Source organism: Melanotaenia boesemani, chromosome 10 (genome assembly GCF_017639745.1).
Source record: "Melanotaenia boesemani isolate fMelBoe1 chromosome 10, fMelBoe1.pri, whole genome shotgun sequence".
NCBI classification, from domain to species: Eukaryota; Metazoa; Chordata; class Actinopteri; order Atheriniformes; family Melanotaeniidae; genus Melanotaenia; species Melanotaenia boesemani.
Window position 1 is genome coordinate 32,409,542 of NC_055691.1, and position 15,979 is coordinate 32,425,520.

The window sequence follows — 15,979 nt, forward strand, 5'->3', positions numbered from 1 at the left end:
TAGATTATCTAAAACACAATGCACATTTTATTATATTTAAATACATCATAATAGTAATAATTTCTATTGGTCAAAGGTTCCTAAAATATTTAACATTTCATACAGATACTCTGAAGTGTTTATAGTAGCAAAACTCTGGAAATATATTTGTTTTACGTATATACAGTACGTATATGTTACATTGAATATTGAATGGAGGTGTTATAAAGCAAAGAGTTAAATAAGAGGCGATGGTGACACAACAGTGAACAACTTTCCCTTGGCCCTGCGGTCCATGTTTTATCTCCATGACGACTCTCGGGATGTCAGGACTGCAAGACACACAGAAATAAGTGGGGATGATGATCCCTTTGTTTCGGGGAGAAAAAAAAAACACTTTTCTGCTAAGAAACAACACGAAAGACCTGGATTAACCAGATATTAACACGCGGCTGAGACACAAGACCAGTCATTGGGTTAATTCCTTACCCACAGAGTTTGTGGATTATGACTAGAGTCTTGTTGTCAGAATAGTATGTTGGAACAGAAGTAGTTTCAAGCTGTTTCTGTTACAAGCACTAAGATGTCTTCAGTTTTAAAAACAAGCATTTATGCAATCTCGCAAAGAAAAAACACTGCAAATTGTTAAAGGATTGCACACTTAGACACACCACTCTGACCTGTCAGCATAGTATGGAGGTGTATAGTATAAGGAATTTTAAGTGCTTTGATATAGTACATATTGGTTTATATGGATTGGATGGTCATTTGTAAGTAATAATAGGCATAGCTTGTTTGATGTTTGATATTAGGAATTGATGAGTAAGCCTCAGAGTAACAAGGAACAATACAAAGTGTGACAGGTCAAATGTTGAGTGTCATGGCAGCAAAAAACAAAAGAAAAAACAGGCACATCCATCCCAGAAGAGGAAAAGACAAGCATCTTATTAAACCAAAGGCCTGTGGCTCTACTTGTGAAATGTATCTGTTCTTTTAACAAGGGCTTGGCAAAAATAGACACTCTCAAAAATAAGTCCTTAATCAGAGAAAGGAGAACAGAAAGATACATTCCTCTGTAGGCTCACAAGGACTGAGGTTTCACACAGTAGGAGAATGAGACAGTGCAATACATTTTGCAGAGCCCTAAGTGAAGGGCTGTTGCTCTTTGGAAGTCAAGTCAATGAAATACAAGGTATTGTACAGATACATGCCCTCACACATAAACAGTATCTATACATGAAAAGGCAAACTGAAAAGGCATTGGTCTTGAATCTTTTAATGAATGTCTGCCACAGTAATTCCCAGTGCGATCGATGTGTTACATCGAGATACATTGAAGAGCAGCTGTTGGTAGTTTTATTACTGACTTGAGGGTGGGAATGCCACTCTGACTTACAGAGAGGGGGGAGGATTAGCAGCAAATCTCGAGATGGATTTAAGTATAATAAACGCAGGTACAGTTAGTCCAGAAGCAGACAGTGACAGAGGAGGAGGATGGCGAGAAGGGGGAACATGAATGGATAAATAAAACCCAGAGAATTAAAGCATACAGGGATGTGCGAGAGGCTAGACGGAGGAATGTGGAAGATTACACTAACTGAAAAAAACTAGGGACCCAAATCGTGAGGGCACTGAAAGGTTGGAAAATAACAAGAGAGGAAAAAAAGTCTTTTAACCTTTAAAGGTTAAAGAAAGAGGAGTTGTGAAGTAGCAGGGACCTCCACCGTATAGATGCCTCCACTACCCAACACCACAATCAGCTGTAGCCTTAAACCCAATCAAGCTTGGATAGAACATTACGAGGGTTAAGGGGGTTCTGGGACCAGAGGATGGACAAAGCAGGGCAGGAGACGTAGGAAGCAGCAGAGTCTCACACATACACACCCTCAGGGTTGAGACTCGACACTAGAGGGTTTTGTAGATTTCGTGGATGTCCCAGGAACTGTTTTGCAGTAGGCCGAGGCGGAGATTCCACCGGAGTTTCGCTGCGGCCTGTGCGAGAGAAAGAAATATCTTTAGAGGGCTAACTAGTTTCTAACAGCAAATGACAAAACGTTTAGAGTCCACATTACCATTCCCGTATCCATTCTGCAGAAATTGAGCCAGTTCCAGCTGCTCCAAATGTTCCTGCAGCTCTGTGCGTGAGTGTGCATGTGCTGGCAGGACGCCTGTCTGTTGAATAAACTGCTGCAAGTTACACTGCCTCAGCTCCTTATTCAACTCCTCCAGCTCCTCTTGTCGGGCCTGATATGAAGGGGTAAAAAAAACATGAATCAGTGAGGAAAACAATGGACAACTGAGAACCAGTATCAGTCAGCGATGACTCACTGAACACTGTTGGCAAGTTTACCTGTAAGTGGAGGTGGGTGCAACATGATGAACTAGGATGGACTACAAGTTTGCACACAAGTTAATATACATTTTCTGTGTGATTTTAATAATTACTGCCATTTATTTAAAAAAAATGTTTCAAGCATTTACCACAAGGGGGCAGCAGAGTCAATAACTAGTCTTGAGTCTCGATGGAAAACAAAAGGTAAGTCAGGTTATTATCAGACCATTTGGCTAAGCTATCAAACTGCTGTGAGCATTTTTATAAGATTTGAGCAGCGTGAAGACTACTAAAACATAAACACAAAGTTAGTTATTATTAAAAAATGTTAAGCTCAGAACTATTCAAGTCTAACAGTCAACTTCATGCCCACATAAGTGAACTCAGATGCACACAGTCAGCCTGTCTTAATCGACTATCCATTTGCACGTGATCGATGTGTCTGCACACAGTACAGAAATAAGCATTAGCATGCTATGGTTTGTGTGTGGGGCGGGTAATTGATGTTGGACTGAAGAAGTCTGCTGAGGCAGTTCACACCTGCAGGTCTGCCTCCATTAGCCTGATGACAGGAGCGTTGTGCTCATCACCATCTACACTTAATGCTCGGCTGGCTGCCTTGGCCGATCAGCTGATTGATGGCTGACACAGACCCTTTTCCATCACCACAAGCTCAGCTTTGTGATAATCTGTCATGTTGGCACTGTTAACATTTCATTTAAAGGAAATAAAGGCTTTTACTTCCCTCAGGCAATTACTGTATGGGTAGCAAAATGCTTCTGGGGGTCATTTTTTAACACCTGAAGTGCTGATTCTTGTATGTTTTAACATTTGGTGCATCAGTAAGTAAAACAAAACCCTCACACTTCTGTACAGCACATCCTCTGCAGATAATGGGTAGATTGTTCTGACAGTCTATGATACACAGTTTTTCTCTGTATCATAAAACGAGCACTAAATCTGTCGAGTCCAGCCCTGGATTCAGATACATGCCTGTAAGGCTGGGTGTCTGAAAACCAAAGCTGATCATTATATTTTAACTGGTCTGCAGCCACATTTCATTGTGAGAAAAAAAAAGTCTGCCTCATAATTCCACCTTCAACCATACAACAATGAAGGCAGAATGTAATTTTCTGCAGTCCTCTGGCTGAAACGAAGTCCATAAAATGGAGACCAAAGTCCTGGGTTTCATGTGGGTTATGAGGAAGCTTGAGTTTCACTCTAAACTGGGTTAGGTTTTTATTGAGACTCCCACATCTATGACAACCACCTCAAGTAAACAAACAGTCACACGATAAAGTAGAATATGTTGAGCTAGAGTATACTAAAAAAAGGGGACATTTGTTATTCAATTCAGTCCATTTTTATACACACAGTACAACAATACGCAAATACATTTCAATGTAATGTAAACACCATTTAGAACATGCAATAGATACAAAATGATACCTACCAAACCAGTTTAGCTGGACTATAAATACAACTTTTTCCTGCATGTTATGATATGAATAGACAACATTCATGTCATTATAATATAATAAATCAGGTTTATATTTTTAAGTGTATCTGCACCACTGTGTGTGTGTGTTGCATTATGCAGGAAAATGATACAGTTTGCAGAAATGCAAAAGAGGCTCCACACTGCATTCATCACATGACAACTCAAGGGCTGATGTGGATTTACAGCACTTTTTCCAGAACCGTGACCTCCCTCCTTACCTGCAGTAGAGACTCTGCCTTCCCCAGAGCCTTATCAGCCTCAGATAGCTGCTCCTCCAGCTCTGTCCCATGCCTCTCCTGGCTCCGAATCTCTGCCCTCACAGCATCAAGCGACTCCTCAGGCCCACTGGCTTTGCCTTCTGCCTGGCTCTCTCGCTGGATTTCTTGTTCCAGCTGAGCAGAGCGAACCGAGAACTCATGGAGCCGTCGTCCACAGTCATCTAGCTTGGCATGGAGTTCCCCCAGCTTCCTCCTCATCCCTCGCTCCCTCTCCACCTCTGCTTGAAGTTCTTCCTCCCAATACTGCTCGTGGGCAAGCTCAGCCTGGTTCCTCCGCATTGCTTGCTCCAAAGCGTCAATCTCCTCTTTTAAGCGAGCATCAGACACCGGTGAGGGACATGGAGATGGGTAAGGACGCTCCCGGGTATACGACTCCAACTCTAGGGCTTCTAGTTGGGCCTCAATGGCCCTAAGTCTCTCCTGTTGCTGAAGAACTTTTCTAAAGACCTCTTCTTTGGAAGGACCAACAGGTGGTGAAGGAGAAAGAGATGGCATATGAGGTGATACTGGGCTCGGTGAAGGGGATGGGGAGGCTCTTTGCTCTGGAGAGTCCCGAGGAGATCCCTTAAGCTGTTTGGCCTTGGTTTTAGGGGAGGTGGATGGTCCCAAGTTAAATGTCAGGGCTTTTTTAGGCTGGTTCCGTTTTGAAGTCTCTGGCTCAGGATGCTTAGGCAGTGGAAGGGGAGTAGGTTTCTCTTGTTTTGAGCCAGGTCCATCACTGCTGCTAGGACCAGTACGGCGCAGGAAGAATTGAACTTCACTGCCATGTTGGCCTAACTTTGCCAAAGACTCCAGAGGCCTCTCTGTGGCCAGCAGTTGCCTTTCTGTGTCCCTTAGACGTTGGATAAGAACATATCGGCCTGTCTGACCTGGGACACAAAAAACAAAACAAGGTGAGTACAAACAAATACAAGAACCAAACCTTAAACGCATCACTACATTCAGATGAAAAACTTGCACAGCACTGTTTTTCTTAAAGATTTTATTATATATAGTTGAGTCTATTGTAGAGATATTTGTAAAAAGCTGTTTCTATTTCATTAAGTAGTGCATTTAAATCCTCATCCTGATTCTACCAAAGTGATGTTAAGCAGATTCCATCAGAAGCATTAAAATGATGCTGACTCCTCTAAATCTCTGCTCTGATGAGTGGAAGTAAAGATAGCTGCGTAAGGCTTTCACAACAAGTGAAAAACGCTCAAATAAACTGAAGTTTCCACAAGGACCTCAAAATTAGGACAAACCCTCCCTAATGACTTGGCAGGCAGCTTACTGATGGGAGGAGGAGAGTGCTAAATCTGGAGTCATGTTGTTCAATGCTGCTGCGGTGTGGCTTGAATAAAGCCTGAGGATACAGGGACAAAGAGCCGGCTTAAATCAAGGCTGACCAGCGAACAATCCAGCAGAGGACTCGATTTGGGTCAGCGAAGAAAGAAAAAGGTGGATGAAGAAAAAGATCTCTCTGACCTTCTCGTAGCATGTATTAGTGCACAAGTCTACATCAAAATCTCAATGCAGGGAGCTGTTACGTAATCAGGTAAAGCTTGCCAACAACTCAGAAGATAGAATCACAAAATAACAAAATAGTGATCTGAAAGGCTGAGACACTTACCGATGGCCTGTGCCAGAGCGATAACGACATCCTGGCAGGACGTTTCCTCAGACAGGCCGCATACCACACGCACTACTCCATCCACCCACACTTTGAGCTCCATCTGGGACCAAACAGGACAGGGTGAGAGGTAAGATGGTCCTCAAAGCAGATCAGCTCAGCTTGGCTTGGCACGGCTTACCGCTGCATGACCCTCTGTTAAAAGAAAAAAGGAACAGCAGAGACGGAGAAAAAAAGGCGCGTTAATGGGATTGATTTATTTAAGATTTGCAAATGAAGAAATTCCTTGAAGTAACAGAACATAACAACAAAACAAATTGTTCAACATATGACACAATATGTTGACAGCCTAAACAAAATACACTGAAAGCTGCCATGTACTGAAAAAACTAAAATGCTAGTCATAATATGGAAATATCAGTTTACACGTCAAGTAGTGCTGATGTCAGAAATGTGCTGTGCTGAGTGACAGTATCGTAATTCTAAATAGCATGATTAGTAGTGGAAGAGGTAGTTGTAGAATCTTAAGTCCCTGGTAGTCAGTTAAGAGCCCCAGCAGTATCTTGTGGAACTGGGAGCATGTATATTCAATCTGTAACCCAATTAAACGCTCCGCTGCCCTCCTTCAAAGCTGTTATGATAGCTTTTTGCCGAGGGGAACTGACAGGGAAAGCGGAGCAAGTCAAGAGTGTTTGTGGGAGCAAAAACACACAGAAATAGCAAGAGATGTGTGTGTATGCGTGAGTTCAATTTGACCAGCCTCAGCATGACCAGAGCAGGGTCCCTTCTGACTTCACAGAGCTGAGCCGAAGGCTTTGGCTGAAAAAAATATCATTATGATTGGCCCCCAACCCCCATCCTGTACATTAACGCTTATCTTCAAAACAAGGTAATAAATCACTGTGGTGTGCATATAAAAGTAAAATCCTTCTGGCAGTTGTGAAATTATCTCTTGAACTTGGCACAATAAATGAAATTTCGCAGCCCAGGTGGCTAAAAGACAACTCTTCACTTACTCAGACAGATGGTGTTCTCTGTCTGTCTGTCTCTCTGCTCCTCAATTAGAAGTGTTTCTCTGAGCCCCACCATTATCCTTCCCTTCATTCAAAGCATGGCTGTGCTCCACTGGCTGCCTATTGAGGGCAACTTTGGAGGAATGCACTGACTTCATCTTCCAGCCGAAAAAATTCCTGCTTCTCTTAACAAAGCCCTTGCCCTGCCCCTCCTCCGCTGGTGACCCGGTCTCCCCACAGCCCCATAACTGCTCCGCTGTTTAGATGCCAAACACAAACTCTGCTGGAGAGCAAGACTATCTGATGTGGCAACAATATCACACAGAACATCTTGATATGACAGCACATGCAAAAAGAATGACAGCATAACTCAGAGACTGAAACCCATAAAGTATGATCACAGGAAACAAGCAGGAGATGGTTGTGGATGATCACATGTGGCAGGAATTCTTTGGATTGATCCAAGTGAGATAATCTCATCTGGAAATAAATCTGATATGAAAAGCAGTGCTTATCAAAATCAGAATTAAGAAATTTCAACATTAAAGAGGAGTAAATATTTTGCTTTGAGAGGGTACAGAGTGTGCTCTGTTGCAATACATAATAAAGTCTAATAGGTTGAGTTAAAGAATAAAAGTAGGCAATCATTCACCTCTATTGAGTCTTTAGAAAAAATAAAACAGTGAACAAAAGGAAACATTTCAGATTTTTAAGCTGTGTGCAGTGGAATACTGTGTGATTTGTTTCAATGTAAAAAAGGATCTGTATTCCTTGGAATAACCCATCAGACTTACGGAGGCTAAACTTGATATTTTCTGTCAAATATATGCCACTTGTACAGATAAAAAAAACAACATAACAGAATGTTATATAATTCCCAACAAACCTACAGACATAGCGTAACCCTAATCTACATATCAGCCCCAGAGGTTTATGTACCATGACATTGAATGAGAACACAAAAAACCTATCTCTCAGCTTGGAATGTCACTTCTCCCATGATGCTTAGCTCTTGTACCTCTGGCTAATGAAATGCGATAATCTGCACTAACAGGAAACAAACAGGCCTGTGAATCTCAGGTTTCTGTCTGTTCTTTTTGTCACAAGCACAACACTGAGAACCAGACATCCGCCTGCCTGACCCAGCTCATTTTCCAGACGTAGATCAGGAGTCTTGTATCAGTTCTCAAGGAAATACAGGTGGAAAGAGAGACACTTTTACACTGTTTGTGAATAATGAAGGATACTGCCAACATAGACTCTGTGCTGTGCTATGCTAAGATATTGTTCAAAATATAGCAGAATCCAATATCTTGGATAAATATCACCTTCAGATTGTTTTGCCCCTAAAAAAAAGAGGAGCTTGTCTGCTGAATTGAAATAAGAAGGCAGACAAGTTTTGCTGCATGATGAAAGGAAGAGAAAGAAAGACAGCAAGGACGACAGACTGAGCAAAAGACAAAAGAGAAAAAGAAAAAGACAGAGAAAGAAAAAATGCTGACAGATAAAAACAGGAAAGAGTGATACAGAAAAGAACTATTGGAACCATGTACCAGTCTTTCCCTCTCTTCTCATCATCATTCATCTCTTTTTCTAGCTCGCTTATGACTTTCATCAGTCTGTGCCCCTGTCTGTTTCCCTTCAGTAACAGGCCGCCAGCTCCTCGGTGAATTCGACTCAAGGCAGAGATGGTTAACATCACAGCCCTGCAGACACATGGGGCATGATTTGGCTTGTCTGTGTGCCACTCTGAGTAAGCCTCAGTGTTGAGCTGCGAACTGATGGGCGTTTGTGGACAAGCTGAAAACCTAGAAACTTTCATGGGCCAAATCTACAGCTCAGTACTTGCATGCTGCTCAGAGTGATCTGTTGAGATATGTTGAGGACGCCTTCTCACAAGAGTTGCACACTTTTTGAATATGTAGTCTAGTTGCAAAATGTACACACCTTCAATCCTCAATTTCCGTTCCAAAAGTTCATCTCTGTTAGTCATAAACATTATTGAGAAACATACAAATTAGTGTTTGTAGGTTCTCGAAGCCTGAGGCTACATAAAGAGCCTGTTAGTACCAAGTACTGTGTCAGGATAGTCCAGTGGTCAAAGGCTGGGTGTGCATTCATACAAGTATATTTGTATATTCAAGCAGACGTGTCATTTAGGCCTATCTTTACAAGAGGCTGTTTCAACTCAGAATGATACTGTGCTATCTCTGCAGCAACAGAGGTCTGAGGAACAATAGCAGGAGTAAAGGGCAGAGTCTTCATCACACACTGCCTCAGATATCATCAACAGATGGAGACAACAACACAAAAAGTGTGGACAAAACTATACCTATCAGCATCTCCAGAGAAAATAAAGTCCTTCCACAGTGTGATATAAGTGCCTTTAACGGGACAAATATTGATGTTAAAGGACAATGAACAGTGCTGAGAGAAGCTGTGCCCCCTGTGCCACTCTGTTCCAGGTTGGCAGAGACAAACGCTCAAAGAGCCAGTAACATGCTGGCACCAAGCAGCATGGTCTCATCTGTACAGCACAGACATTATTGTTGCTCTGGTTCAACACTCAGCAGACAGTATTGCGTCTTTTGTGGCCTCTGGCATCACTGTCTGCCACGCCAGCTTTTACTGCCATTCTGGCGTGTCCACATGTTAACATTGATAAAACAAGTAAAAGAAAAAACAGATACTTTCTGTCGTCCTGCCTCGCCTCCTGTTTTGCATTCTTTACTTCACCTCCTCCTTCGTCTTCCACTTTCACTCTACCAAGAAAACAAACACATTTTTATGTGTTCAAAAACGGATGAGAAATTCTACAACATCTCTTCAGATGTTAAAAAAATAATTATCTATGGTAACAGAAAATCTTTTCAGGAATGGGAACTCTGTGGATTTTTTCTTTGACAACTAAATTTGGTAAATAGTTGCAGCTTGAACGTCAGCATTGGAATTATACTTTATGTACCTCTTTCAGGGTATAACAATACAAATAATACATCTTAACAGAGCTATCCAGTTGGCGTTAATATCAGCTGGATCAAAAGAAAAAATAACATTAAAATCAACAGTGAACATGTTTTAGTAGGCAGTATCCAGAGCTTTGGAAAATTTCCTTTTACAGCCCTGGCTTTTTACAATTTCAGCTGTTTATATGTCTTGTTCTCTTTTCAGATACTGGTACCTCCATGATTTCAAGAATTTTCAAAAATATTTTTCAGTTAAACTCATCTCACTTTGAAAGATCAGACGTAGTAGCACAGGACTGAGCTGTGCTTTGGCGTGTACCAAACATCTGTGCAGCGTAGCACCAAGTTAGCCTTCAGGCACAATCAGAAAACATTTGAGGAGAGAATTTACATTACATAACCCTCCCATGCTTTGCCTAACCTAATTTGTTTTATCTTTTAAGATTGCTATCGCCTTCCAAGTCTGTTAAGAGTGATACTTTCCAAACTCTCCTGGAGCTTTTAACACACTATAACTGCCATGCAGAAGTCATCACCAGCACAGCTCCAGTGCCTGCAGGCATAAAGCAGGGAGTGGTCCAGTGGGCATGTGAGGAAACTAGATATAAGATCTGAGGGCTTCTACTGGGCAACATTAAAAGTTAATAACTTTCCATGGTAGGGACAGGCTGCTGCATGCTCTCCAGATACACTGCTTGTTAATTAGACAGAACGGTTGCCTGGTTCACTGCTAACAGAGCTTCACCAAAACTTCAGCACACCTGATGAATAATTCATTATTTCACAGCACATTAATTTGGCAAATATTTCTCAGAACAAAGTCCAAATGCTTGTTACCAACTAGCTCTTTGAAAATGTCCTCTATCCGCTTGTGTCTCTATTCTATTGACATGCTAATGACTCAGCATGAAGGAATCAGAAACAGCACTAATAAGCTTTAGCCATCATACTTGCACATAGGGATCTGTTGCTGCAGCCCTCAGCCTTCTCCATTATAATGATTTGCTCGTCCAAGTGTGAAATCTGAATGAGAGGATCAGTGGTTCATTAACACAGGGGGCACCTTTGCCTCCAAATCAAGGGCACATATGGGCAGCGATACCTAGTAATAAAAGATCAGACTTGCTATTACATAGCTGGCATAAACCAAACCCAGGTCAGCCACAAAAAAATCTGGTTGTTTATATTTAAACTGTTAACTGTGCATTTACTGTATAAACATAATCTGTGTGATTACTTTAAGCATTTAAAAGTTTGAGCAAAGCACTCCAATGTGTCTGAAGCAGGCCTCAAACTGGCCATCACCTGTGGCTGTCACTTATGGCTGTAGTCCAGCTTTTGACAAACAATATTAAGCGTGAAATCCCAATCATCATGGGATTTCCAAAGAACTTACACAAACAAATGGTAATTCATTCAAAACTAAGAGAGATGGAAAGTGAATAAATATGAGAAAAAGAATATTTAATCTCTGGTTTGTTTTGTTTTCATTATAATACTTTGAAACTCAAAAGAAACTCGGCATGCTTCCATTGAAAGGCGATAAACTAGCCTCCCGTGTCCATGTGGCCACAAGAGTTTACACAGACCCAATCACAATAAAACACTACTACATTACTCATCTCACCGGGTGAAAGACTCATACCTGGTTTGGAAGGCATTACTCATACCAAACCCGGAAACCAAGAGGAGGTGAGCACATTAGGAATTTGTTTGCACTGAGTCATGAATGCACTCACAAAGCCAGCAGATAATAGTGAAAATGGTAATAAAAGACTGCACACAGCCCATTGAAAGTCAGCAGAGCTGGTCTCCATTGGAATCCCAGCTCAGGAAGAGTGGTTTGGCTGCCTGCAGGAGTTTGTCAGGGAAGGAGGCTCTAAGACTGCTGATGGGGACCCACGTGTAATTATACACTCGCGATCTGACTCAGCAATGCTTGCTAGGGAAGGAGGACATTACTCTGTTCCCAGCCGATCTCGTACACCACAGACACGCTCATAGGTTATGCAGTGAGAATATATACATACTGTATATACAGTGGTGCAAAGAGACAGGAAGATGTTCAGTTAGTCATGCTCAAAATCATATGTTACATGGGTGTAAATATAGACGGCAAACAGTCTGACTCAAACAACATGACTGTATGTTACTGTAAAAGTGATCCTCCTAATTTAAAGGATGCTATTTGCACTGCACATTAGTGGAAAACATATGTTTAAATTTAACAACTCATACTATTTATAGTTGCTTTTTCTTTTTTTTAAGTATACATGTTGGTTCCTGCATCCATTTATGTGTCATTGAAGAGTGACGACTTCAACGGCTTCAACAGAGTCACAGGTCTGATGCTGAACTCATTAGCAATTTAGAAGTTGCTTTCACATCTGCTCATTCAATTATTCATTCCTGTTTTTGTTTTCTTCTTTTGCAATCCCTCAATTCTTGAGGCACAGTCTAAAATAAGGACTAAGGTAATAATACAGAAAACATTTAAGAGGGTCAAAGCAAAATAGTCTACAACAAAGCTGACTTGAGTTTCAATTTTACCACCAACCACTGCCTGCATGTTTTACTGCTGTTCTAACATGGCTTTACTTTTAAGTTACGATATGGTTTTATTCCTAAAAAATCACTAGCATGCCCATCACAGACAGACATAAGAAAAGCAAAAAGATACTACAATACAGTAAATACAGGATATAGCTTTAGATTTTTGACAAAATAAACTTAACGTCAAATATTGTGTATGTCTCCATTAACCTAAAATTCATTATTCCAAAAGCTAAAATTTTGGGTCTGCAAATTAAAGCAATGTGTAGATAATTATAAACAATAGTAAAAAATATCAAATATTGTAACTGGCAACAGGCAAATTAATCACGTTTATCCACAAGAAATATACACTTTATCACACATTTATTGACTCCAAATAAGTATACTGCCATCACCAGACCAGAAAACAAAATGGGATTCAAGTGGAAAAGTACCTAATATCTATTGCTCATATATCTGCTGCTAAAGTTAGAGTACACTTTTCTGGGTTCAATAAACTTGGACAAAGTGAAATCTTACAAAACATTAATTATAAATGAATTTGTTCATAACCAATTAAAACAATTCCAGTGTGTAGAGGTATTGATGAAAGGTGATTATATCAGGGACTGAAACTGCTTTTGGTTTTCATCAGAGTCCATCAATATGAACTTACCAGCTTCTATCTTAACTGAGAGATTTTTAGTCTTCGGTAGTTATAAATCCAGGACAGAACAGGTGCGCATTCTTCTGCAGGACTGAAACAGTCATCTTACAACAAAAACAGAAAACACAGACCTCTCTGCTGAATGTTTTCACAGATGAAAGTGAGGAATTCCGCTCTGTTTCCTCCCAAGACATCAATCTGCTGTCCTGACCATTACACGGACATTTCACATGACCACTGAGGCTAATGCTATCCATCCGTGGCTGCTTTTGATTAAAACCAGCTTCAAAACAGAAAGTTGGAGCTCCTGAACATGACAATCTTTATAAAACTGCCAGAAGGTTTGAAAAATAGCTTCAGCTGTACATATCTGTCCCTCTGGTATGCAAAACATCTCTCCTCACACCTTTCCAATATTTACCTATAGGGAGTTCCAACACACCTGGACCTTGAGCCAGAGAGTAAGTGAAAGAGCTTAACATTGCATGCACAGACCTTCTGGTAACCTGCCCAATCATGACCTTGTAACAAATTTAGCAAAACACTGATAAGATCTGCCATTTTGTTGCCATAAAGGTGCTTCATTGCACAAAAATGCTACTTGTGTGCCCTGAGATAAGAGCCCTGAGAGGTTTGAACAGACAAGCACTGGTATTTACAATACACCATGAAACTAGAACAATGTTCACCACGATCATATTCTAAATAAACTAGAACAGAGACTGAGCAGAGTTAACTAGCTAGTTAATGAAAAAAAAATGAAAAAGAGGATATCTGTAACAGTGTAGAGAATACTATCAGCGGTGGTCGAATGGAGTACATCTTAACTCAGGTAACTGGGGTTTGAACATTTTCCACACTAGTCACATTTGAGACCACACCAGTCTTTTCTAAAGGTTTCCTAAATCTGATTACAAGCAGTCATATGACAGCTTTGCTAAATTAAATGAAAATGCTGAAGCACTGGATTTTAACGTAACCTGAATAAACACCCAAAGCAAGTTTTCAGAACTTGTCACTTTCCAAAATGCATTTCTGTTATTCTAATCACACTCACTTTAACACAAAGTAATAGGTGGAATGTTTGGATGTGGATCACAAGGCTTGGGTGGGCCTCTCAATAGGTCTGATTTATAGTTTGATGGGTGGGTGTCATGCATGTCTCTGTCTCCCTGTCATTACTCTGAGAAGGAGTAACGATCACGCCTATCAGAGCAATGTGGTTGGAGGATATGGGGATGGTCGAGATGAGTAAGGAGAAGGCGGGAGAACAGGGTGCAGATTTATAGAACCCTCAAAGCACCTTTGGGATTAAGACAGTATATCTGTGTGAGGTGCCCCTTCACTTCTGGAAAGTTGGCTTTCACAAGTCTCACACATGATCACCAGGGCAATCACTGGCATGGAAACACAATACTCATGAAGAGCTGTTGCTGAGTTTACATTTGAGAGATGATGTTGGCTTACCCCTGGGAATGACAAAGAGAGAAGCCAGTGGAGGGGGAGGCTGGACAAGAGAGCACAAAGACAAGTGTTTGTTGAAGAGACACTATTCACCAGTACGCAGACGGACACAAACTGCGATATATTATCATAAACCTGATCATGTTTTGCATGACCTCCCAGGGACTGTCATAAAAATTCAGTTTGGAACGGGGCCCAGGTTTGAGTTAAAGACTGTTTTAAAACCACAAAGGAGAGGGTAACATGACACTGAGAATATGACTTATCAGTTAATCTCAATGGAAGAAAAAGTGCCCGCTTTGGTCTGTTTGTCTTCAGGAGCGGGGTTGTCTAAACTGTGCACGTGGGAAAGACTCACCTGGAAAAGATAAGTGTGTCTAAGTTTACCAAGTACTTCTGGAACTTATTAAAACCTACAACATCCATATTTCATGCTAAGATGTTCATGCTTCCACATTTTCCATACATTAACTGACTGACCATACCATTCAATCGGACCACCGACTTTGTTTGGCTCATATAGGATCATTTTAAGCTAAATCAGTAAATTAGAGCAAAAGTTACAGAGAGAGTTAGAGGATTCTTTTTCTAAGCACTTTGACCTTTTTTTATGATCAATATATTATAAAATAAATAAATATTTTACACATATTTCTTTTAAAAACACATATGATGCTCAACAATGTTCATTTATGCACCAGTAAATATCTTTTGAGTACCATTTGCTCATTTTGCTTTGTAATCTGCTTCATCAAGTACATCTACTTTCAATGACAGCTGTACTGTCAAGTCTTTCAGCATGAAATACGGGTTTGTCAAATCCACCTGTCCTGTCTCCTTTTCTCCACATTGATTTAATGTTTCAGTGCCCTGAGTCAGAGATTTTCCCCCTTTTTTTTGCTAGCAACTTGACCTTCCACCCTCTCCCACCTTCCTGGCCCTGTCCAGGTTCTTTGGCTGAGGCGCCATGTTATTTACTGCCCAGAGAGCCCTTGTGTGCAGAGAGTCAACACGGCATGGCTGGCTGAGCAAAGGAACAACCTGCTGCTCACACACACACATATGCACATGCAGCCACGTGAGCATCCCAGTGGGGCCGAGATGTTTACTGTGCAATGATTACTATACATAGTAGAATTAAGAGTCATGAACAGAGGGACAAACAGACAAAGATGCTCATAACACTAATGAGAGGAGCCTGCCGCTTGTCTGAGACAGTTACAACGCATCAGTAAAAGTGATGCTATGGGTTTGATGATGTCACAGCTAGCACCAAGGATTCAAGGATTCAAGGATTCAAGGCCACTAAAGGCCACAGGAAGTTAACCCTGACAGAACATGACAGCATTCACTCAGGTGAACTTTACGGTTAGCTGGGCTCTCTTAGAAATATGTCCGCAGGTGGACTCCACTGTGCATGACGGTTCAGAGAGTACGTGGATTGATGCAACCTTAGACCTACACATGTCGGATGAATGAAGAGATATTCAGGCTATGGATTTATGAGCCGCTTGGTGACCTTAAATTATTTCAACATCATGCCTAAAAAAAAGAGATGACTAATGACAAAAGCCAGCACAATGCCAAACAACTGGAAACAAAGCATTTCCTTAGGGATATAGCTCTCAAACT

The 15,979-nt window shown here is 41.1% G+C and overlaps 1 protein-coding gene across 4 annotated transcripts in view; it reads right to left on the reverse strand.

Annotated features, from left to right (window-relative positions):
- rassf7a (Ras association domain family member 7a) overlaps window positions 1-15,979 on the reverse strand; it is a 33,012-nt gene continuing 17,033 nt past the window's right edge. For 3 of the 4 annotated variants that reach the window (XM_041997198.1, XM_041997199.1, XM_041997197.1), the window contains exons 2-6: window positions 5,703-5,897; window positions 4,031-4,959; window positions 2,052-2,223; window positions 1,864-1,971; window positions 1-311 (exon numbers count right to left, since the gene is read on the reverse strand). In XM_041997198.1, the coding sequence (XP_041853132.1) occupies window positions 280-311; window positions 1,864-1,971; window positions 2,052-2,223; window positions 4,031-4,959; window positions 5,703-5,805 (1,344 nt within the window). In that variant the 5' untranslated portion in view covers window positions 5,806-5,897 and the 3' untranslated portion in view covers window positions 1-279. Of the gene's footprint in view, window positions 312-1,863; window positions 1,972-2,051; window positions 2,224-4,030; window positions 4,960-5,702; window positions 5,898-6,718; window positions 6,738-15,979 lie in introns of those variants that run through there. The other variant, XM_041997201.1, reaches the window with a different exon arrangement.